Consider the following 24,347-nt stretch of genomic DNA (forward strand, 5'->3'; position numbering starts at 1 on the left):
AATCCACACAGTGCTCAAGTCACTACAGCCCCTTGCCATCTACATGCATATCATCATTTGACACTCACATGTGGGGACAGGTTCAGAGAGGTTGGGCACTGGTTCAGAGTCACACAGCAGTAAGGTCAGTATGGCCAGGACCCGCTCCCAGGTCTGGCTGGCTTCAGAGCTGGATGACTCCTCCTGGCTGTACGGAAGGCTGGGGCAGACAAGTGACACTTGTGCCTTGCACAGCTCATGACCTCACTTCATACCTTATCCACTTCCTGTAAGATAAAGTCAGACCAAAGGAGGCTGAGAACATGTGCTCATCACACCTAGGCCAGGAAGAAGCTGTGTTGAGTATGTAGTTCTCTGGAAACCAGCCCCTGTGGTGCTCTCATGACACACCTGAGGCCCAGGGTGGGCTGAGGCAGCCTGGGGTCCCACGGTCTTAGCTGTCATAGTAGGAGGGAGGCCTGTAGCAGGTGAGGGGAGCTCAGGGGCTCTGTGCCAGGCCCCTGCCCAGCAAAGTCTCTGGAGAGAGACTAGCCTGGGACAATGTGTGCTGCCAGTGGTCTCCAGCTTCCTTGGCCCTCCCCCGGGGACCTCACAGTACACAGCACCCCAAGCCCTGGTTTATGCAAGCCCTCTCCAGAGCCCCGTGAGATGGGCATTGACATCTCTAGCTTGTCAGACCATAGCACTAAGGCCCAGAACCAGGAGGGGGCAATCACTCTCCCCGAGCCCTCGGGAGGAAGCCTTTCTGGGCACACTGGAAGCCCCCTGGGGCTTCACATGAGAGTGCTGAGACAGGGAATGCAGTACACAGGCCTCTAACTGCTGTCCAGGAAGGATGGCAGCTCATCCACCTCAGGGCCACCCCTGAAACCTTGGCCACCCTGACCATGCTCACCTAGAGTCCAGCAGGAGCCTCAGCAAGCAGGGTCTAACCTGTGGACTCCCTGCTCTGGGTCAGCCCTGCGGATCAGGATGCCCCTGCCATCTGTCTGGATGTCAAAGGGCATGCTTCTGCCTGTCCATGGAGAAAGAGCGATGTTGGAAGTGGATGTGCTGGCCCTGGGTTGCACGCAGGCCCAAGCCTCCTCAGCCTTGGGCCAGGAGGACCCTCATGCCATCAGAGTGTCCCACTGCCTTTCCAAGGGATGTCTGACCTTAAATCTCCAAAGCAAACTTCAACAATTGATCATAAGAAAACAAAAGTCCCAAGGACATTGCCTGGTCCTACAGGGGTTTTACCAGTCCAGCTCCAGGATGGGTGGGTCACCATGGAGAGGACAACGGTGGCAAGGGCAATAGGTAGGTCGCCCTGAGGGCCATCTCTGCACCCCTGGCCCGAGGCCCCTGGTTAAGGGCCAACTCTAAGAAGTGCTGACCCGGGGCGCCTGGGTGGCTCAGTGGGTTAAAGCCTCTGCCTTTGGCTCAGGTCATAATCCCAGGGTCCTGGGATCGAGCCCTACATCGGGCTCTCTCCTCTGCAGGGAGCCTGCTTCCTCCCCTCTCTCTCTCTGTCTGCCTCTCTGACTACTTGTGATCTCTGTCTGTCAAATAAATAAATAAAATCTTAAAAAAAAAAAAAAAAAAAAAAGAAGTGCTGACCCATCACGTCCCCAGCTTCTGTCCACCCAGCAGCCTCTGGCAGCCAGTGGGGAGGTGGGGAGCCAGGACTTCACCCATTTTCATGTTGGGAAGTTGGGTGGCCAACATTCCTCTTTGCAGCCCCTATCTGGCTCCCCTGCCCACATGGTGCTGTCTGGCCACATTTATTGTCTACACCACAGCCATTTCTAGAATGCCAACTGCTCGCTGCCCTTAGTTAGGATAGGGGCCTGGCCTCCCCCGAAGCACGTGTGCTCCCATGGGTGGCTGCAGAGAGAGAAAGCTGAGCGGGCTCTCCAGGAGCCCAGGGATGATCAGCAAAGCCAGAGGAACTAGAGAAAGCGAAACTGAATGACTGTGGCCTTGTCTGGATGAGCAGTCCTTACCAGGAACATGCAAGGTGAGAAGGAGGGTGAGCAGGGTCAGAGGGCAGAGTGTGAACTGTCCCCAGGTGTCAGTGTTGAGTGAGGAGCCACAGAGAAGGATGAACACGGGCCTGCGGGCAGATGCTGTGACCTGTGCTACTTAGTAGACAGGAAGACATGCCGTGTACCTGGGTGTGGAACTGAGACTAACAGGTGCATGTGTGTATGTCCCCAAGCCTCTGCCTCAGCATGTCCTCACCCTGGGGGGTTACCAGCAGAGAGGGCAGATGGGGCACTGTTCACCCTTTTCTGGACACTTTCTGGTCACTGGTGTAGTGCAGCCCGCTGGAGTAGTAACCACAGCCTTCCTTAGAAATAGACGCTTGGCCTTTGGCTCATGTGCCAGTGAGGGTAAGCAGCCCCCAGCAGAGGTGGGTTCCTGACCTAATGAAGCCAGTTAGATCCTAGAGCTTGGCTGCTGCCCCAGGCACTGCTGGCTGAGCTGCCCAGGGGACCATGCGGCCTTAGTGGCCCCCTGTGACCATCCCTTCTCAAGACCTGAGCCAACACAGACCTGCAGGTCACTCCTGGTTCTCTTCTGCTGTTACCTTAGTCCCCACTTGACCTAACCTCATCTTCCTCCTTGGCTAGGTCCAGGGCTGCCTTTAGGTGGCAGGAATTCTCCTTGAAGTCAACAGTCACAATCCTCAGCCTTGGGAGTTCTGAGCTGCCAACTAGTTTGGAGGCACAAGCCTTCCTGCTGCTCACCTGCCTCCCTGCTGCAGGACACTGGCTCTGTGTGTGCCTGGGCAGCCTCTCGGCCAAGTACACGCTAGCCTCAGAACGCTGGGCCTCACAGTCCCATGCCAGCCAGCTTCCTCTCTCTTCCCTGATAGCTAAGATAGTGAAACGTGCCTCTCCTCTGCAGGTATACAGACCCCCAACTACAACCCCACTTCATTCTCATATGCTAGAGCTTCTGGTACTCAGAAATTCTTTAGACTGTGCTCTACGGCTGCAAGAGTGAATCCCAGCTGTTTTGCCTGTATGACCATCAGTGAGGACACAGGGAAATGACATGCCCAGGGAAACAGTGCAGCTATGGTGGGCAGGGTGCGACACAAGGATCCCTGTCCCTCAGGCTATGGCTGCGTCTGCCTCAACAGAGAGCTGCACCCGTGCCATGTGTGGCACCGCAGGGACCAGCACGTGAGCCTCTGGCGTACACATATTCCTGCCACTGCCTTACCCAGAAGGGAATGCCATGTCCACATTCCCAGTCACCACGAGGCAGATGCAGACACCAAGGCTCTCATGGGCAGGGACCAACGCAGCCACAATCCACATCAACTCAGATCACCTGGCACTTCCAGCCCAGCCAGTTTGGGGATCAAGAGCAGAGGTGGCCACAGAGAGAGAAACAAGAACGAGACAAAGGGACTATGCAGCTTCCTGGGGAAGACACAGTGGCATCCGGGCTGGGTGCTGTTGGACAGGGATCTCCCCCCACAGGGGAAAAGAACAGAGAAGGAGAGACAGGTGGGGGGCCTGTGACAGCAGGGATAGCCAACAGGGACCATGTGCAGGGGCCTCTGTGGAGAGAAAAGGGTCACAGGCAGGGTAGAAAAGGGAGGCCAGCAGGTTTCTCAGGGCAAGCTGAGTCTTGGGGCATGATTGATAGGGACCATGAGAGCCTCCTTGGAGTGAGAAGACGCTTACAATGGGCTCCTCTGAGCCCACCCCCATGTCAGGGCTGGGAATGAGAGCTCTGTCCAGGTTTCTAGAATCGCCCACTCTTTGGAGGACTGCTGAGCTACTTCCGCTTCATCTCAGGAGGGAAGCCTGCATCTGAGAAAAGCCATGTCTGACATGCACACTGAGAAAATTAGGGCACTCTAGCTATCGTCTGACCCCAGGTTCCTAATAAATGGCCTTCGTGGGCTGGGGAGGTCTGGGGCAGGGGAGGCAGATGGTGGGCTGCTAAGTGAAGGGGAGTGATAGGAACCTCAGTAGGGCCAGGTTCAAGGCACGAGTGGCTACAGTAGCTGTGGCCCAGCCCAGGTTTCTTCCCTGGATGGTCCCCACAGGATCCTCAGGCAGGGAGAGGTGGAGCTGAACAGTGGACAGGGGTGAGATGACATCAACCGCAAGACAGAAGCTAAGTCCTAGGCAAAGCTGGCACCTCTGTGGGTATGTGGGTTCCCAAGCAGGCCCACCACTTTCTCCTGCCCCACAATAGCCACAGGCAGAAACCCTTCAAGTCTCATAAACAGCATCAGAAGGGGAACAAACTCGTCCAGACTCTCCCTGCAGAGCACAGCTCAGTCCACAGTCCACAGAGGTGCCCCCGAAGCAGAACACATTTGAGATATGACCAGAAGACGCAACCCAGGCACAGTACCCCTCCCCTCTCTGGAGTAATGTGCAACCTCTGTGACAGCACTGGGACCTTCCACCCATGCTGTGAAGGGATGCGACTGGGTTCCATCCCCTAGCAGTGGGGTTGCCCTTTCAGAGTGGCTCCCACATAGACAGGATGCTCCTGCTGGCCCACCGCAGGTCAAAGCCTGAACACAGCACTGTTCTGTGAGCCGAGCCACACCGACTACGGGGTACATGGGTCTTATTCCTCTGTGGCCAGAACCTACCCTCCCCCAGATTTCCCTCTGACCCTCTGCAGGGCTCTTTTTGGCCCAGCCCCCACATTCTCCCTCAGCTCTCTAGCCCCCATTTCCTTCTCCAGGCCTTCCTTCCAAGCTACATAGCCCACAGCTCTAAGAGCTCCCCACTCGACCATGGCACTACCACCAGGAAACCCTGAGGTGGGTGCCCCACTGCCATGGGGCAGAGCCAGCCTGCTGACCACAAACACAGGGCTGACCCAATCTACCTTCTCCACCACTCCTGCCCTGAGCCGTGATCCTCCTCACACCCCACATAGCCTCTCCTGGTTCCCTCTCCTGGAACACCTTCTTCCTGGTTTGACAATCTGGCCAACTCCCCCAGGAGTGTTCCTGACTACCTGCCCCCCTATCCCGCCACCTGCTGAGGCTGGTAGGTACACCTGCCCTGTACCCACAGCACCTCAAGACTCACAGAGTAGTACAATCAGGGTGCACAGGCCAAGCACTGACATCCAACCTCATAGAGAAGTGAAGCTACAGAGGGTAGCGGACTCCTGTCACCCAGGGGAGGGCTCCTCACCCCCAGCCCTTGGGGCCAGCCTCCCATTTCAGAGGCCTCCCATAGCACCACCTCACTGGGTTTCACATGCCTCTGCCCCTGTGGCAGAGCCAGGTTCACTTCCCACCTGTGAGGAGCCCGGGCTGGAGCCTAAGCCAAAGCATGGCCTGGAGCCCAAAGTTCCCCACCTTCCTCCAAGTAGGTCCAGGCGGGTCTCTCTCTGGGACTAAAGCCCTGCACTGACCTGAGGGGGCTGAGGTGGCCAGGTCCCAAGAGATGCCCCTGCTGCCTGGGGTTCCCTGGGACCAGTGTTGGGTGGGCCTTCCCTGTACCCCAGAGTTGGCCCCTACTAGTATTTGTCCTACATGGGGAGTTGGAGGAGTGGGGTGTGGCTGGATGGAATCTGCAATTCTGTGCTCCTACAGGTGATGGGCTGGAATTCAAGGGGGGAGTTCAAGGGGAAGTTCTACCGGCTCTGACATACCCTAATTTTAGACTTTTTATGCATATTTAGAGATCAGCATTTAAATTGTTTTTAACCAACTAAATTCCTGTACTTCCAAGGCCTTCCCAGGTGGCTTTGATCCATGTCACCTTCTCTTCCTTCCACTGGCCCTAGTGAGCCCAGTCACCTATGTGCCTTATGTCATCCGGGTGCCTTCCCCCAGCTCCCTCCTTCTCCTGCAGGGACCCTCCAGGACCCTCTCCTGGGCACAATATCTTCATGGCACATGGCAGGCTGTACTCTTATAACCCCGAGGTAGGTCTAATCAACCCCACTCTGCAGATAAAGAAACTAACCCTTACAAAATCTGACTAGCTTGTCTGGAGTCACTCAGGTGTATGGCTGGAGCAACCATGGAGCAGAGCCTGGGCCTGCCCTTGTGAGGGAGTCCTTGCTCTGCCCTCAGGGGCACTGGTGCCCACAGCCAATCACCATGGAAACCAGGCAGGGACTCTTGGAGCTAGAGTTCTGGTTTAGATTTTCAACCCAATGCTGCTCTCTCAGAAGCAACTTGGTCAAACTTTCCAAAGAGGAAAAGTGGAAAAGGGGGGCTGGAGGAGGAGGAGACAAATTCCCAGACTGAAGCCACCCCAGAAAGGAGGCCTGGCCACAGAGCTTAGGAAGCCTTGTCTGGATTGGCAGAATGGTGGCAGGGCAGAGACCCGGCAGCCTTCTCCAGGTCTCCTGGCCCTCCTTCCCAGGAACCTGGACAGGGCGGGAGTGTGGCCGGAGCAGGTGGCACCCAGCCCTTCCTGTCTGCTGGAGAGGCTGCCTTTTCATGTCTCCCAGCGAGGTGTGTGGGAAAGCGTTCCTTTGGAAAATGGGCTGGAAAACCATTGCTCTCATCCACTGGCCCACCTCTGGAAATGGGGAAACTGAGGTCAGCAGGGACCAGGAATAGGAAGTCACAGCAAAACTAGACTCTGAGGGCAGGGCAGCAGCCTTCACCTTGCCTGGAGTAGGGTGAGAAGATGTGTGGACCAGACATGCAGTATCCCCATCCCAGCCTCGCTCCGGCCCCAACCTCCATCCACAGGCCCCAGCCACAACCACAGAGGCTCCTGGCTAAGAGAACCCCTGTACAAGGCAAGCCCACCATTACCCACAGTAAAAGATGGGAGACATGGGGCCAGAGCGTGACCTACAGACAGGACCTGAGGCAACCTGGGTGGGGGGGCAGCCCCATCTCACAAGAATCCATCACAAGCAAAACCTGGTGGGCTTGCCATCAGCATGCTCTTGTAGGGGAGCATCTCTGAGCCATAGGAGGGACTGTCTGGGCCCCTCACTTGGGCTCCTGTGGCCAATGCCCATCCTCCTAGCTTCCACCCTAGCTTAGGGTGCCTCAGAGTAGTCAAAGGCTGTGGGCAGCTCACCCTGCACCCCTAAGCTCCCCTAAAGGTACCAATGATCTGTCTGGAGGGACAAGGAAGGGGAGCCTTGGCAAGGAAGGGGAGGAAAATGGGCAGCAGTCATGGGCACAGCTCTGGGGACGGCAGGCAAAGGCCAGCAAATACAACCTGCCCTCCCTCCTGTCCCAACCCCTGTTTCGAAACCCCTTTGGGACCCTCAACTGCTCTCCATGCCTGCCACGTCCCACATCTAGAATCCTCCCTGGTGGGGGGTGAGATGCTACTGCTTCCTCTTTTTATCACCCAGGTGGATTTGGGGGAAGCAGAATAGGAACGCTACATGCTGCCAACAGCCCACCCATGACCGCTGCTGCAGGGAGGACCAGGCAGGGCAGGGTGGGTCTCTCCCATGCCCTGCGGCCCCTGTCTACCTACCCAGGATGGGGCGGTAACAGGCTCTGGTAGGGAGCAGGCCCAGAAAAGGCCCCATCTAGGCTGCACAGGGCTACTTCTTGGGGCTCAGATATGTGGCCTATAGCCACCTCAACACAGGGCTGCGACCACAAGGCTCTCAAGTATCAGGGGCTGGACATCCCACCTCCCATCTCAGAGATGGAGTCTGAGGGGTCACATGCCACCCTGTAGAGGATAAGGTACTTCCACATCCTGACTCAGTCAGCAGGTATGCCCACCAGCCCACAGGGGCAGCACCGTGGCAGGAAGCAGAGCCACTATCCCACCACTCCCTGGCTCAGGAGCCTGGGGCTTGCCACCTCAGGTTCCTCATGTACAAACGGTAATGCAGCACCCCTCCTCCCTGCAGGGTTTGGATGGGGCCAGCTGGTCGGAGCCTGGCAAGTGGGATAAAGCCTGGGGCAGAGGTGGATGGTCACTACTGCAGGGCCCCTCCTGTCTGCCCTGGGCACCATGGCCATCAGCATGGGCTCTTACCTCAAACCTTGCCAGGCTGGGTGCAGGCTGGGTGTGGGTGGGCTGGTAGGAAGGGGGGCCAGGAGGGTGGGCGGGGAGCGGTCTGAGCTCTCTGAGGCCAGGCGCTTTGGGGTGGAAATCCCAGCTTTGCTCCTTCTGGACTGAGTGATGCTGTGCCTGCGCTGCCATTGTTCTTAGCCTCAGCTTGCTCATCATGAGATGGGGATCATGGGGTTGAAGGGAGGAATAATGAAGGAGATTCCCTGCACCCATGGAAGCAAGCCCTGTGGCCTCCCTCCCCTCCATGGAAGAGGCCCACTCACTGGCAATCTTTCCCACCTTTTAGCTTTCCACTGGGCCATACCCACTGATTGGCCACAGTGCAGCCTGGGGATGGGGGCACAGGGAGGGCCTGCCAGCAAGCCCCCTCTTCTTCCTGGCACTGCGGCAGGGAGCCTACAACCTTAGCAGCCAGAGACCTCCCTCAGGCTCTCCCCTCGCTCCCAGCCATCCTCAGGTCCTTGGTCCCAGTGGGCCACCTGCCCTGTTCCGCTTTCCAAAGCCTTGCCAAGGCTCTGGCCTCCTCCTAGCAGTGTGCCTCCCACTGCTGCCTTTGGCACCACGGTGCTGCCCCTCCAGATGGTGTGCCTGGGCCTAGGACCGCATCCCAGGCGGGTAAAGCCCAGAGCTCCCTGCCTGAGCTGAGACGGCTATGTGCAGTGCCCCAGAATGATACAGCAGGGACATGTATCCAAGAGCAAGCCTCTAAAAACTAGCATGCAGTGGGAAAAGAAGTCTACGCTGGAAAATGTTCTTCAGGAATGTTAAACAGCAAGCTCCTGACGGATCACCCCCAGTGGCTGGGTGGAGAGGGCTGTGGGCTGAGGTCAGTGCTGGATATGTACACAATCCGCGTTGGCCCCCTGGGCTGGCCAGAAACTCCGGCATGGAAGCTGGTCCACAGGATGTGGGTCCCAGGCCTGGGCTCTCATCTGGGCTCTGCCACTTGCTGGCTGTGTGGCCCAGGGCAAGTCACAGCTGTGCCACCTGCAGGGGTCTCTGCAACCCCTTGCAGGACTGGCACAGTGTGCGGGATCACGAATGCCAAGGGCTAAAACTTATCCTCTCCCTCCGGCCGAACATTCTGGCACTGCCACAACTGTGGATCTGTATCCAGGGATGGAAAAGGTCTCCAATGGCCAGAAAAGACTGCGCACTGGGGAATGACCATCTAAAGGCTGTTTACATTTGATTGTTGGTGGTTTTTTAAGAATTCTAGATGTGTGGAGCGCCTGGGTGGCTCAGTGGGTTAAGCCTCTGCCGTGGGCTCAGGTTATGATCTCAGGATCCTGGGATCAAGGTTCACATCGGGCTCTCTGCTCAGCAGGGAGCCTGCTTCCCCCTCTCTCTCTGCCTGCCTCTCTGCCTGCCTCTCTGCCTGCCCCTCTGCCTACTTGTGATCTCTCTCTCTCTCTCTGTCAAGTAAGTAAATAAATAAAAATCTTTAAAGAATTCTATCTGTGAATGACGGTGGCTGGGCTTGGGCAGGGACTGAGGACTGTGCTGTGGTCCTGTCAGGATAGGGGCCTGGGTGTCCTGTGGCCTTGGGCCAGGACACTCTGCAGCTTCTCAGGTGGGAACCCCACCGCCCCCCTCCCCCAGTCAGCCACCTCCTGGGCTCATGTGGTTCTCACAGACAGGGAGACAGGGATGTGGACAGGAAGGCCTACAGCACCTGTTCCAGGCTGTTCCAGCCTGATCCTGGGCCCAGCAAGCTGGAAGCTGTGAAATTCAACAGAGCCTGCAGAGCCCAGGACATGGGAAGGAAGGAGGAACCGGGGATAAGCTAAGAAGCCACACAAGTTTGCTAACCTTTTTAAGACTCTTGAAAACTGGACCTTTTTTCCCTGGAGAACTTGAAGTGAATCTTTTGTTTACTTTTGCAACTGGCCAATAGATCATCTCAACAATGCTAAAAATAGCACCACTGCAGCAATTTCTACTACAGCCAAGGAGCTCAGATTTCCCCAATTTAAACTTTTCCCTTCTTTTCTGTTCTCTAATTCCCACTGTGATGTGACTGGATTTCCTTTAACCCTGATGACGGTGCTGCTGTGTGGCTCCACACATCTTAATGTGCTGGGGCGGGGCAGGGGGAGCAGGACACCTGCCATAGTCACCTCTGCCAAGGGCAGGGCCAGGAGCAGAGCCTGATCCCATTCCTCACTGGCCAGGTGGGCTATTCACAGCCACCGGGGGGACTCGGTACCATGGGGGAAGAGGAAAGCCACAGTGAATTCCCAGATAATTTCTTCCGAGAATCAGATGACATGGGTGCGCAGGAAGTACTGGGATGATGAGCAGGGGCCCCTCGGTGGTGTCCGGGAGTCCCACATGCACACGTGCAGACACAGGTCTCACCACACCGGGCAGAAGCGTGTGGGACAGGGGACCTGGTATGCAAGAGCAGAGCTGAGCTCCAACCTACCCACACCGGCCCCTGCACCATCATGCTTCCTGTCCTCGTGGCCCTGCCCATCATGCCACTGGTCTGAGGGAGCCCTGTGTCCTTCCTCTGCCTGTCTCTAGGGCCCATCTACTAGCTGCCATTCCCACTGCCTGGGTCTTGGCTCAGGGGTGGGCTTGCTGGGTAACCAAGCCTCAGTGTCCCCATCTGTAAAGACAGGATAATGGCACTACCTACATCTCATGGGTTGCAAGGATTCCATGAGCTGTCATGTGTAGTGGAGTCCCCAAAAGTAGCAGGTTGGCAGCGCTGTGCGCCTGCCCCAGCCTAGCCCCTCTGGTACATCGTGTCAGCAAGTGTGATGGCTTAAAGATCTGGTGCCCCAGTCCCTCTGCCCTAGGAAGAAGTCTGCACTCTGCACCTGGCCCAGCCTGGCCCTCTGCTGGCACACAGCACCTGCCTGATGCCCACGCTGGCTCACACCTCCCTCTGCTCGGAAGGCCGCCGAGCAAGCACCTCCTCCAATGTCACCTCCTCTGCCTTTCTCCCACTGTCAGCTCCCCCGCTCCCAGATTCTGGGGTATCAGCCCTAGGAGGGGTAGGGGTTTTATTCAGGCCTGAGGGTCTCAAAGAGCACGTGAACAAAAGTGACTGCAGTGGTGTGGCTAAGGCAGGTCCTGAGACTTGCTGGAGGAGACCAGCCTAGGCAGGGCTGGGCAGGGATGGGGGTGGCAGGGGGTAGGGGTGGGTCAAGAGGACACAGGGTAGGCTTGGGAAGGCTGGGCTGGGCAGTGACCCTGTGTATGGAAAAGACTGCGAGGGGACCACAGAGGGAAGCCCCTACTGCAAAATGGCCCTCAACCGGTATGTTTTCAAAGGATGATGAAGGCACTGAAGCCAAAGGCCTGTGGGCTGGAGGGACAATGACAGCAGGTGAGGTTCCAAAAGGGAGGCCAAAGGTGATGGGACTTACTTACATATGGCTGGAACAAACCCACCCCTGTCCCCACCTCCTCACGATCCTTCCCCATCTAGCCAGCCCTACCCAAAACCCACCGTGAGCTCTGGGCACCCACAGCTTTTGTGGGCTCACCTTCCCCAGGAACCTGGGTACACCTCAATAGGGGGCCTCTCTAATGGCTTGAAGGGAGACAAAATGGGCTATAAGGTGACAAAGACCCAGTAAGAGAGTACCTCACCACCTGGAGGCCTTAGAGCAAGGTAGAGGCAAAGGACTCCACCCCCTGAATGAGGGGGCGGAGGCACAGGACACAGTCTGCCACTGCCCATAGCAAATATCACTAATGGAGCAGAGAGAGCCTGGATGTGGCCAGTGATTTCCCAACACGGCAGCTAAAGGAGCCGGTCATGGAGTGGGACAGACCTGGGTTTGGACTCCAGCCTCACCACATGCGTAGCTGTGTGATCTTGGCTCACTCCCTGGGCTTCTGCACACCGTTCAAAGGGCGCAGATGGAACTGATCTCTGCAGGGTCCAACCCCCACACCCCGCCACTGAAGAAGCACACCCCACAAATGCCCCTTCAGTGCCGTCCTCTCCAAGTACCCAAAGCAACCACATCAGCCAGGGAGTGGCCTATGAACAGGGCCTGAAAAGAGGGTCACAGGCTCTGCTGTCCAACAGGGGAAGCCAGGTCAGCCTGGTGGGCAGAGGACAGAAAAGGGCTTTTGATTTTGACAGCCTAGGGCACCTGCTGGTGTCAACTTCCCCATCTGTACAATGGGGATAATAATAGCATCTAAGCCACTCACACATGCTGTGGAGGATCAAAGGCGGCACCCCAAATAAAGCCCCCAGGGAGAGCCTGTAAATGGGGCCAGTCCTGCCATTTGCTGCCGTGGGCCAGGCTAGGCACAGATGCTCTGGGCCTGTGGCAACAGTGGCAGCCTCCACTGTTGCTGTGCTCTGCCTCAGGGTCCCCAGCCCCTGGGTGGAGCCTGGCAGAGATTGTCTACCATAGACAGGTGGCCCAACCCAGTCGTGCCCACACAGGCCCAGTGTCCACACCAGCCCACAGTGCAGTCATGGCCCCCAGCGGTGGTCCTGGCCTCTACCATTGCCCAGCTCCTGACTCCAGCCCCCATCAACCTGGAATCCCAGCCCCGCCTGCTAGGGCAGGGCTAGATGCCCATGTTCCCCTGGTCACTGCCACACCATCCTCCCTACCCAATAAATGAACCATGCGGGCGACACTCTTGCTTGGGAGCAGCTGGGCCGATCCCAGTGTAAGAGTCAACCTGTGCCTGGCTTTCTGCTCTCCTTCCCTCATGTGCAGCTGCAGGCTACCACCCATGGGCTTCAGCACCAGACAGTGAGGCTCACAGTCTTCCTCCAAAATGGACGGGTTGTGGGACCTTACTTCCTGGCACCTCCATGAAATGGGCCTGTGGACACTCGACCTCCCTGACAATGTAGCTGGCCCAGGGTCTAGTACACAGCAGGTTTAACAACAGGCCAACACATTCCTTGAGGTGTGGGCACAGGGACAGAGGGGGAACATGAACTGGTCACAACTGGTCCTGAGAGCAGCAAAGGTGACACGGGTGGACTGACTGCAGGAAAGGTGTGGGTCTGCTGCCAACAGGGGGGCTTCCTATTCTGACATTCCCTGGCCCTGACCAGAGAGGACGGGCGGGACTTTGCACTGGAGTGCCCCACAGGCCGGCACACTCCTCACGGACGCTCCTGGGGCTTGTTTACTGCTGGGAGGCAGGACGAATCTGCTGCTGTCAGGAGCAGTATAGGATATAATTAACTGGGTGGAGACCAACACCCCGTCCCTGGGTCGTGCCTTGGTCTTCCCTGATGTCTGCCTATTGCAAAAGGCCCCGAACTTGGGGCTGACATCTGGGGTGAGTGTCAGTGACTCAGCTCCAGGGGTAGGTGCAAGTGAGGCAAGGGCTGCCCACAGGCCCACCAGGCACCGTGACTCTCGGGAACTAGGAGGGGGCGGGTAGTGGGAAAGAAGGGCCAAGTCAAGCCCTGCAGCAGGAGGCAGATGTCTTGGGCACAGACCCCAGGACCTGGCCAGGGCTCACTCGAGCCAGGATGGGGCCTGCTGTCCCTCACTCTGGGGCTACTTGGTTCCCAGCTAACCCTGTCCCAGGGAACTCTCGAGAGTGGGAAGAATTCAGTCTTTAAGCATGCCCCGCGTGCTGGGCCCTGTGCCAGGGGACTGTGCCGGGGGTGGAGGGGAGGTGACAGAGACACTATTCTGGATGAGGTCCCTGCTTGGGAGTGCCCGGTGTACTGGGCTCCAGAGCCTGTGTGCTGCGTAGCACCACTGGCCTCCACCTGGAGCCCTGGCTCCCTCCTGAGGGCCAGGGCACTGTCTCAGGCCCAGCCGTGCATTAGGCTTGGAGGCTGGGCTACCCACCAGGAGGAAGGCATGCTGTGCCTGCTGCTCCCTAATACCTGCCATCTGCTCACTGGGTGGGTGGAGGGGACTCCCCCAAGATCACACAGCCAACTGGCGGCAAGTTAGAGTAGAAGGGGTGTGACTGATTCCTGCCGATAAAGATGGGGTGCAGGGCATTTTATTTTATTTATTTTTTTAAGATTTTATTTATTTGACAGAGAGAGATCACAAGTGGGCAGAGAGGCAGGCAGAGAGAGAGAGAGAGAGAGAGGAAGCAGGCTCCCTGCAGAGCAGAGAGCCTGATGTGGGACTCGATCCCAGGACCCTGAGATCATGACCTGAGCTGAAGGCAGAGGTTTAAGCACTGAGCCACCCAGGTGCCCCCCGTGCAGGGCATTTTAGAGGCCGTCCCCGCTTTCCCCCAGCTCTGGTGAGTGGCTCTCCCCTGAGCTGGCTGCCCAGCCTGTGGGGGCCCTTCCTTTCCCAATCAGGGCCCTCAACAAGCACTCAGGCTCCAGAGCTGGAGACCACACAACACGATCCCTCGAAGAACAAAGACGGCTCCTGGTGACTGTTTCTCCCAGTACTTTCGGCAACATGGACTCAGGACAAACAGAACCACAGAGCCGCTGACAGGTAGCAGCGCACACCAGAGGGGCAGTCAGAGGCACTAGCCACAGGTACGGGAAGGGGCCCGGCCTTCCCAATCAGCCCACAGATTGGCCAAAGTGAAAGTCATCTGTGGTTCTGGGTGTCAGGAAGGGTGGAGAGGGGGCTGGTGAGAGGGAATCTGGATGGGATCTGCAGAACCGCCTGGCTTCTGACACGTGGAGGCACTGGTTTTGGAGGGCCTATGACCTTGTCCTGGAGACCTGCACAGGTGAGGAGAGAGACCGGGGAAGGCCATGTCTTTGTACCAGCTATTGCTCCCCAGGGAAGAGGGCAGGTCGATAAGGGCAGGACAGACAGCAGAGCACTATGCAGCAATGACCAAGGAGGGAGCACGACCTGCACCGACAGGCACCAAAGGTCATGCTGGGCCATGCAGAAAGAGGCCCATGTGGTGGGTAGAGACGGCCCCACATGTCAGGCCACCTCACTCCAGCCCCGGCCAGGCCCTGAGCCTCTGGAGGGCCCTGGCCCCGTGAGAGATGGGGCTCCCACTGCTGGCTCTAGCCACGCCCCTTCTGATACTAGCACTGCCCTCCTGCAGCACCACTGGGATCCACAGTTAAGCCCCAAAGCCCCATGTAGGCTGACTCCTGATCCTAAGGGTGAGTTGTGTGATGTGCCAAGCATGTGCTGGGTGAGGGCTTCCATCTGCCTATTGTGACCACCCTGCCGACAGGTGGCCCCATGCCCTATGTGGGGCCTGGGAAGGGGTGGAGTGGCCAGGAGCCAAGCCCACCTGAGTCCAAAGTTTGTGCCCTTCTCAGTGGCCCCAGGGTCTGGGGACCTGCCCTGGGGGCTTCTGGCCATGGGCTGCTCACTTGAGCTACAGGCAGAACCCCCATGAGGCAGAAGTGGCACCGTGACAGGGTAGCCAAGTCTCAGCAAGCTAGCATCTCCCCTCCATTCCCTCAAACTCGAGCCACAGCCGTTGCCCACCCCACGCAGTCTCGGATGCAGGAAGCCGTGCTAGTTGGGCCCTCAGCTTCCTTTGCTTCTTTCACAGTGGCTGGAAACTGGGTTGAAACAAGAAAAAACCCTGCCTGCTAAAATAAGCAAACATTTTGGGAAAGTAAGGAGAGCCATCTCTGGCTTGGTTACTATGGGAACGTTTCTGAAGCAACTATAAGAGGGAGAGAAGTTCACTCTGGACAGAGCAGCCAGCTCCAGCCTGTGCAGGCCCACCTTGCCAGGAGTGCACACACCAGTACAGGAAGCTGTAGAAGCTTCTGGGCACTCGGAGACAAGCCCTCAGGCTCTATGGTGTACTTGGAGCCTGCTTTCCTGGCACCTTCTGCCCAGAGAGGGACAGTTCCCTGCACCCTCCCTCCCTGGCAGCCCACTCAGGGCTGGCACTGGCTTGGAAGGGTCCGTATGCACACGTACCCAATGCCCACCTCACACCCTGGCCCCAGACCTCGCTGTCTTTCCTGCTCTGTTCTGCACAGTTGGCCTGGGGAACCACCTCTGAATCACACAGCCACAGGCCTCCGCCTGTCCCGACTGATGCAGTGAAAGAAAAGGCACCAGGGCCCAGGCCAGGCCCTGGTGGGGCAGGGAGGGCCGCAGGACCTCAACCAACCCCCAACAACTCTGGGTCAGTTTTGGTGGAGACCAGACCATTCCACCCGGTGGGAGAGGCTGAGGTAATGGGGCCCTCAGCTGGGGCTCCGGCCTGCTCTGGAGCACGAGCCATGGCCCAGGAGGTCCAACCTGCTCGGCAGACGGCCCGCAAGCAGGGATTTTCCACAGCAGAGGAAGGGGGTGGGCCAGGAACTGTTCCCTCACAGTCAAGTTATGGAACAGTGGGACTGGAGATGTGCCAAGTTCATTCCTCTCTCTCTCACGCTCATCCAATCACACTGCTGCACCCTGCTACGAGCTGTATTTACGCGGCTGTGGGTCCCCAGCCAGCTGTGCAGCAGGCCTGCTAAACCCCCCATGCAGGAGCTCCCATGAGGAGAGCTGCCATCAAAGCCCCAGGTCACAATTACCGGCCCTTCAGCACCCAGCCCTTTGTCTGGCTCTTCACCCAGCACCACCTCAGCCATGGCCCAGCCTTGACGAGCTCCCCCAAGGGGACCTCTGTCTCTTGGCCCTTTTCTGGCTGAGGAACACCCATGCTGCAGTGGGAAGCCTGCCTCCAACACACCCAACTCCTTAAGAGTCCCCCAACTCTCCCACGTGCCCTGTGACATCGTACAGAGGCCCTACATGGAGAGACTCGCATGTGGGGCTCAGCCGCAAGCCGTCAAGCACCCTGGGGCAGGGGCGCCACAGCAGCCAGCACTGGCTGGACCACGAAGACATGCTGGGAGACTGGCTGTTAAGGGAGAAAGCACGAATGTAATCAGTCCACAAACACTGAGCACCTCTCTGGGGTAGACCAGAAGAGCTAGGGACTCAAGGAACACGGCCCCGAGACAGGCACAGGCAGGCCCGCGGCAGCCTCCTTATGAGCATGAAGCCGAGCCCCATATCTGTGCCCACTCAAGGAGACTGTGGCCCCCGCACGGCACAAAACAGGGTGGCAGCTTCAGAAGTGAAATGGCCTATGCTCCTTTCAGGGAAACTTCTCTCAGACTCAATGTCAGGGGAAAACAAAACAAAACAAAAGACCCAGGTTGCTGAAAAGCATGTGCGTGTGTGCACACACCACTTTTCACAGCCGCAAACAAACCTGTTTGATTTTGTACACACACATCTGAGACAAGAGAACAGCCCAACCACGCACAGAAACACCTCTGAGAAGGCCACGGCGCCTGGGCTCTGCTGTGTGTCTGGACTGTTGGCAGTGACAATGGGGCCCTAGGAAACTCCCACAATTTTCAGAAATTAGCACTAATAAATAACAGGAGGGTCCCCTAGCCCGGGTCCTTGAGGATGGTGAGGGGGGCTGTCCAGACAACCTCTTGGATGGCACAGGTAGCCTAGGACAGTGGGGGTTTTGAGGGATGGCCAGTCAGGGTGCCTAGTGCCCCCGGCTCTCACTCTCCCTATACCTCCTCACAAGGGCCAGCAGCCCCATGCCTTTGCCCCTATGCCAGGCCGAAGCAGTAACCCCAAAGCACAACAGAAAGGAGAAGAGCCAGCCTGCTCCTCCCCACCTACAGCCCCAGTTGTCAGAGCCACGGCCCCATCACAAAAGAGTCAGCTGAGGGGGCTCTAAATGCTCCTCTGGAAACTTGGCAGGAAACCATTTGCTCACACTTGGTCAAATCTACCAGACAGGTTCGTGTACTGAAAGCACGCAGGGTCAGCACTCTCTGGGTGTGGAGGAAGTGTCCACCCTGAGGTCCTCCTGTAGCAGGGGCAAGGACAGGTGGGGTGGGCTCAGCAAGGGCGATCCTGTCACCAAGCAGCTGGGAGCACCTGTCCCTTGGTACTTCACTAGTGGGGGTGCAAGCGTTTGGCCTCTGCCCAGAGGGTAACATTTTGGGCTAGAGAAGCATGAGGAGCCCCAACCCACCTCCAGAGAAGAGTTGAGAGAGTGGGTGGCTAAGACTTGGGCAGGAGAGGGCATGAGGGTGGTGACATAGCAGGTTACTGGGAAGCACAGAGAAATGAACAGCTGACACGGCAGCGGTAAGACCACCCACATCATCCAGACCAGGCTGGGTGGCCCATATCTGCAGGGGCTTCTGGTGACAGGGAGGTGTTGCCCAGGTGCCAGGTTCACCCAGGGCTCTGCCAGCCTTCTCTCCTACGGGCACAGCCCGACTGCCCTTCTGCAGAACTCATTTTCCAGAAGGCCCCAGAAACCAAGGAGCTGCTACAGGGAGTGAGCCCAGCGGGGAAAGGGCCTGGAGCACCCGTCTGCCAGCTCAGACATGCCCTGGGTTTACAGGCATCTGAGGTGCTGGTCTCCTAAACTCTGTCATTAAGAAGGATAAGCATGCCAACCCACAAGGAAGCCCCGGAGGCTGGCTCTCTCCTTCTGGCATTACTATATAGTCTCTGAGGGCAAACACCAACAATGGGACAGGGAAGAGGGAGTGAAGCTGTTTTCTTGGAACACCTACCATGTGCCAGGTCCTCACTTAGGGTCATTACCCCATCATATAACTTGATCCCCGTGATTACTCTTCAAGGCAGATAGTAACGGTAGCTCATTTGATAAAGGAACTCAGGAAAACTAGCTAGCTGCCTGGCTCTAGCTTCAATTTAGCAACTGCAGGGGGAAAAAAAGGCTTGCACAGCACTGACAAAGAGCCCATTTCATTAATACATGGAGTTCTTATAAATCAAAAAGAAAAAAATCAACAATCTAGTAAGAAAATTAACATGAGTAGAAATGGCACAGAAGAAATTAAAACTGCTAATGTGATATCCTGGGCAATCCCACCAATAATAAATGAAACATGATAGCATTTCTCACCTACCAAAGAGTAAATATGTAACAGTTAAATAATACAGAGTGTAGAAGAGGTCTGAAAGAAATGAATCTATGTTTGGGAAGGATCTTTGGAGGGTACTGTCTTCTAAAACTTGAAAGGCAGGATGCCTGGGTGGCTTAGTCGGTTAAGCCGCTGACTTCGGCTCAGGTCATGATCCCGGGGTCCTGGGATCGAGCCCCTCATCAGGCTCCTTGCTTCTCTCTCTGCCTCTGCCTGCTTGTGCTTGCTCTCTCTCTGACAAATAAATAATAAATAAAATCTTTAAAAAAAATAAATAAAACTTGAAAGGCACCACAAACCCATTGACCACGGAATTGTTTCTAGGAATTTATCCTATGAATGAATTTCCACATAGCAAAGATGTATGCACGAAACACGGAAATAACAAGACCGGGAACCACCTACATGCCTATCAATAGGTAGTGTATGGGGAGGTAAATTGTGGCACAGCCATATGTTGGGAATGCTATGCAACTATTAAAAAGACAGAACTGGTTCTTAAATACTCTCTAAAATGTGTTTTTAAGTGAAAAAAACAAAAAAGCAAAAAACAAAGGTCAGAAGCACGTGGACTTTGTCCTTTGTGTACATGTCTATGCCCTGGATTACAAACAGGCAGACACCCTCTGGAAGGACACACAACAGGGTGAAGAACGGTGGCTGCAGCCTGGGCATCTGGGTAGAAGGGAACTCCTCTTCCTCTGCAAGCCCTTGGTACTGTGTAGATTGGTTACAGATTACATCTACTTCTTGTCTGTAAAATACTCAGAGAGAGCGAGAGAGACCAGGCTGGCAAATGCAGAGCTCCTAGGCTCCACAGCCCCTGCCTAGCCATTAGAAGGTCAGAGCCTGAGAGAGAAGAGCCATGGACCCAGACACCTCACCGCCTGGCTGGCTCTCAGTAGAGAAGCCCCCACTGCCATGTGCCTCAAGAACCAGCCTTTGACACACCCCCTCCAGACCCAAGACCTGCTCTCCTCAGCTCCTGTCCAGGCCAACCCCACCCTTCAGTTTTCTCACGTGTAACAGGGTATCAGGCAATACAGAGAAGACACCAAAGCTCAGAGGGACTGGGTAACTTGCCAAAGCCACCCAGCTGGGAGCTGCCTGTGCTGGGAGGAGAGGATGAGGACTTGCTGGTGGAGCAGAGTAAGAGGCCAGCTGTGCAGGACAGAGCAAGTGAGGGAGGGATGGGCCTGGGTGGGGTGGCCAGGAAGGGTAGATGTGGGCTTTATGGGGCCCCAGGGACGGAAAGCAGATGGGCCTTGGTGACAGGCCAAGGGGTGGTCTTTACCCTACCCAGAATATCAAGGCTGGAAGGGTGCTGAAAGCCCAGCTCTGGCCAAACTTGGTTTTTAAGCAGTAGAGCTGGCTTCGGTCAGAATTTCCTAGGTGCCCAAGACCACACAGGGGCACAAAGAGCTGCTCCAGGAGGAGACCCTGGGCCTGGAGCCCCCTCACCACTGCCTGCTGCGGCCCCAGAATATCTGGGGCTCCAGAGAACACACTGAACCCATCCACACCTCTCCCTGCAGATGGGCAAACCAGCGCCGAGAGGGGGCAGTGACTTGCCCGAAGTCGCTCGGCAGGCACGGCCCCACTCCCGAGTCTGGAGCACTCTCGACTGTGCCACCCTGCCCGCCCTCCAAGGATGCCGCAAAGCCGTGGTCTTGGGAGCGCCCGCCCAGGGGGCCATTTGCATGCCTCCGGCGCAAGGCAGTGCAGCAAGCAGCCTCGGAAATCAAGAAGGCAAAGTACTCACGTTGAAGAAATTGGTCTTGTTCCTCTCGCAGAAGAGCCCCTGTGCCGGCATGTGCTGCAGTTGTTGCCACGGGATACCGCTGCCTAGCAACACGTCGCGGGCCCACTGGAGGTTCTGGGGAAACAAGAAGTAGGTTGGAAGTGAGTGTGTGGGCAGCTCGCGGCGCCCACGGGGAAGGGAGGCAGTCCCCTCCTTCCTGGCTGCGTTGGCAGGGCGGCGATGAGCAGCGGCTCCTGCAGACACCGATCCCACAGCTCCAGGGAGCTCTGGCTGCGGGCTTTGATCATCTGGCTGTGGGGTACATTTCCGACACTGGTTTCCTGCCTACCACAGCTGACTTAGGAGAGTGTGGCCTCAGATTGCCCAAGAAGGGCGCAGATAGGGACCCCTCACCTGGACTGGCCTTGAAAAGCTGCTACATGGACCCAGTGCCCTGCCTTCTCTCAGGGGAACCCCTGCTGGCCCAAAGGGGCAACCCTGACAGGGTGTCAGCAGTACTCATCACAGCTGGCAATACAGCCACCTTAGGCTTGGAAGAGCTGGTCCCTCTAGGATGCCAGAGGCCTAGGTGCTTGGGAGGGGACAGGAATTCCACCCATAGTGCTCAGGCCAGTGCTCTCTGGGCAGTAGTGCCCCTGCACTCCAGGCCCAGGGGCCTGGTAAGGTGGGAAAAAGAGCCTGCTAGCCCAGGTGGGACTCCGGGAAACTGTGAGAGGCTGGGTGTGGGCCTGGCTGCTTTGGCCTTCTCTGGGGCCTTCTCACTGACTCAGAGGGCAGGCCCTCCCCACAGGCTGCCTAGCCTGCCACCTTCCCCTTTCAGGTCTTTCCCACACTAGGACCATCTCATCCCAGTACCTGGGACACAGATGTCTTGCAAGGGAGAAGCCAGGAGGGGGCAGGAGCTGGGACCCAGACCTGGACTGCCCAGCATCAGACCCTCCTCTTTTCCACAGCACCCATCCACCCCCAGCCAAGCAGTACTCCTTCCCCACCCCTATCCAGGTCCCTTCCTTGCCTCTCTCACCCCTGGTGTCAGGTCTTTATCACCTCGAGTCCCAAATGCTTAATGCCTTCTCACGTCTCAGCCTGCAAGCCATCTCACCTGCTCCCACTGGGCTCAGTATTGGTCAGGTTGAACTTATGAAATAGTCCCCCCAGTCACAACTTCTGGCAGAATTGCAAAGGCCAGCTCCCTGGCTTGCTGGGTGGGGGCCCCTGCTGGCCTGCATCCAAGCCTCTGCTCCTGCCTCTGCACAGAGGGACACACCCCAGAGGCTGCTGTCAGGGCTGAGGACTGCTCTGCACCCAGGACCAGGCCAGACCCTGCCACTGCGTCGGGGTGGGATACAGAACTGAGGATCCCTCTGGGATGGAGACAGGTGAAGTTTCAAGCACGCATCTCCTGGATGACACACTTATAGCAGATGAAGCTAGCTCTTCTGTGGAAGCCTGAGGGAGATCATCTCCTGGGGAAAGCCTGGATGATTAAGCCTGGCAGTGACTACAAAGCCACGTCCTATGGGGACGTGGCGTGGCTCTGAGACTGGCTGAAGGCTAAGGCCCCGTCAAGTCAAGGCTGCCCTTGCCCAGCAGGGCTGCAGCCCAGCCTGGTCTGAGCAGGTTCAATGTGGAGCCGGGGACTAGAGGGCCATGGGCAGCCCAACACACAGGACAGCAGGGCCAACCCCTGCTGGACTCGAGAGGGCACATGCTGTCCACAGCCCTCTGCACAGTGGACCCCTCTAAACCTGCACTTAGAAAGCTTGCTTTTTTGCTCAGAGCCCTCCTTGAGCCCAGACACCTGCTCAGACACATCTGGCATGCTAAGATCAGGAGGAGTCTGAGACTCTGCCTCTCTCACAGACTCCGATCAGAACAGCAAGGCGAGCCCACAGTAGGAATCATACCAAGGGCCGTGTGGAGGCTGCTCTCGCTAAGGCTCAGTGGCTGTCAGGGAGGGGCAGCCACAGCTACAGTCTCCTGAGACATGACTTTGCCATGATTCTCAGGCCTTTCTAGGGCTTCAAGGGCTAATGCCACAGCCATTCATGGTGAATGACGAGGCTTCCTGAAGGCCAAGGCACCTCTTCTCTGCCCCCATATGGGGGAGGAAGAAACAGGCAGAGGAGAGGGCTTACCTAGGCAGCAACAGTCCCTGACCCTCAGCACGGGCCCTTGACCAGGAACACAGGGGCCACTCTGCCCTATACATAGGAAGAAGAGCGAACTATTCAGTCCCAGCCTTTAGCTTATGAGTTCCAATGCGCCAGGGGGATCAACTTGCAGTTCACATTCCAATGTCCAGAGCAGGGCCCAGCACAGCAGTATGGCTCAGAGACCCTGCCTCCCAGACCAGTTCATTAGGAAGCCTCCTGAGGCTGGTTACAAGCCTGGCCTGATACTTCTGCCAGGAGAGGGAGGGTCAGCCATGGACAAATGGAGCGTGGAGCAGGGAAACAGTGGGTCAGGTGTGCTTCATTTCAAGGAGTAAGATCCAACTCAGATTAGTTCAAGCTTCTCAGGGTTCCTCAGGGCCCTGGGACATAGAACCCAAAGAGAAGATAAAGCTTCAGACCTCCAGCAGGCAGGGCAACTGCCTAGGAAGCCCAAAAGCTCACAATCTCTATCAGTACTCAGCCACGATCCCTTCGTCTCAGTGCCACTTGGTTCAAAGTCTCTCCCAAGTGAGATGTGAGAGGCTGCTGGTCTAATCAGCCATGAAGGGGACCCTCACAGAAAGGGACATGAGACAGAAGACCGATACCTGCACTTCAAACATGACAGGTGAGTCCACCTGACCATGACCATGGAGACAGGGCACAAAGGGGACTCACCTATGGTTCAGTCTAAGTCATTCAGTGAGGCTCCTCAGGGAGATGACACCTGAGCTACAGTTTGCACCCAGCTGTTACAGAGCTGGAGTCATGACATGAAAGCCCCTTCTGGGGTTCCTTTGGGATATAAGGGAAGTGTCCAGTTAGTAGCAGTTTGAGAAGTGCGGGGAAATAAGACTTGAAGAAGCATCTCCGTGGTGGCTGTGATTTTCGTAAGAACATCAAGAAAATAAAATACAACAAAGACTTCCATGTGGCTTGGGGGACACATGAGAGAGATGGCACCAGGGCCAAGGTGGAGAGAGTGGGGGACCCTGCTTCCCTGAGCCAGGCATCTCATTCCAGACCCCAAGGTGGCAGGACAGGAACACACATCCCTGGAGGGCTTCTGTTTCTGCCAGAAGCTGTTCTGCAGCTTCTCCCTTAACCCCTGCATTGAGACAGCCCTCCCAACTGAACAGTTAGGCAGAAGGTGGAGGACCAGAGAGGGAGGAGGCTGGAGGAGAGGTCCCAGCACTCCTAGAGACCTGAAAACCAGCCACTTGACAACTGAGTACAGAAAGCAGAGGCCTGCCAAACCCGATCAAGACTGTCAATTAGCCTCCTGCAGACTTGGCCCCTGCACACCAGCAGAGAACAAGGCTCCTCAGCTGTCTCCCAGGCCCGCCAGAGAGAGCCGATCGATGGCTAAGGCACAAAGCGTCCAGACTGCTCACGGGAGACCTCAGCTAATTTCTCTCTGAGGCCCCGGATGGGAGCTGACAGAGACAAGGAAATCTGCCCGGAGAACTGACAAGTGCCAGGCTGGGGAGGGGAGGGGCAGGAGAGCTGCCCCACCGAGGCACACCTATACCGCAGAGTCTGCCCTACAGCTGCACGCTGCGGGATGGCGAGAGGCATGATGC

The 24,347-nt window shown here is 56.9% G+C and overlaps 1 protein-coding gene across 1 annotated transcript in view; it reads right to left on the minus strand.

Moving 5' to 3' along the window:
• LOC111142371 (calcineurin binding protein 1) overlaps positions 1-24,347 on the minus strand; it is a 136,341-nt gene that overhangs the window by 25,536 nt on the left and 86,458 nt on the right. The window contains 1 exon segment of the mRNA XM_022495393.1: positions 20,609-20,722. Coding sequence (XP_022351101.1) covers positions 20,609-20,722 — 114 coding nt within the window.

Source organism: Enhydra lutris, unplaced genomic scaffold, assembly GCF_002288905.1.
Source record: "Enhydra lutris kenyoni isolate GAN:26980312 unplaced genomic scaffold, ASM228890v2 scaffoldscaffold8, whole genome shotgun sequence".
NCBI lineage: Eukaryota > Metazoa > Chordata > Mammalia > Carnivora > Mustelidae > Enhydra > Enhydra lutris.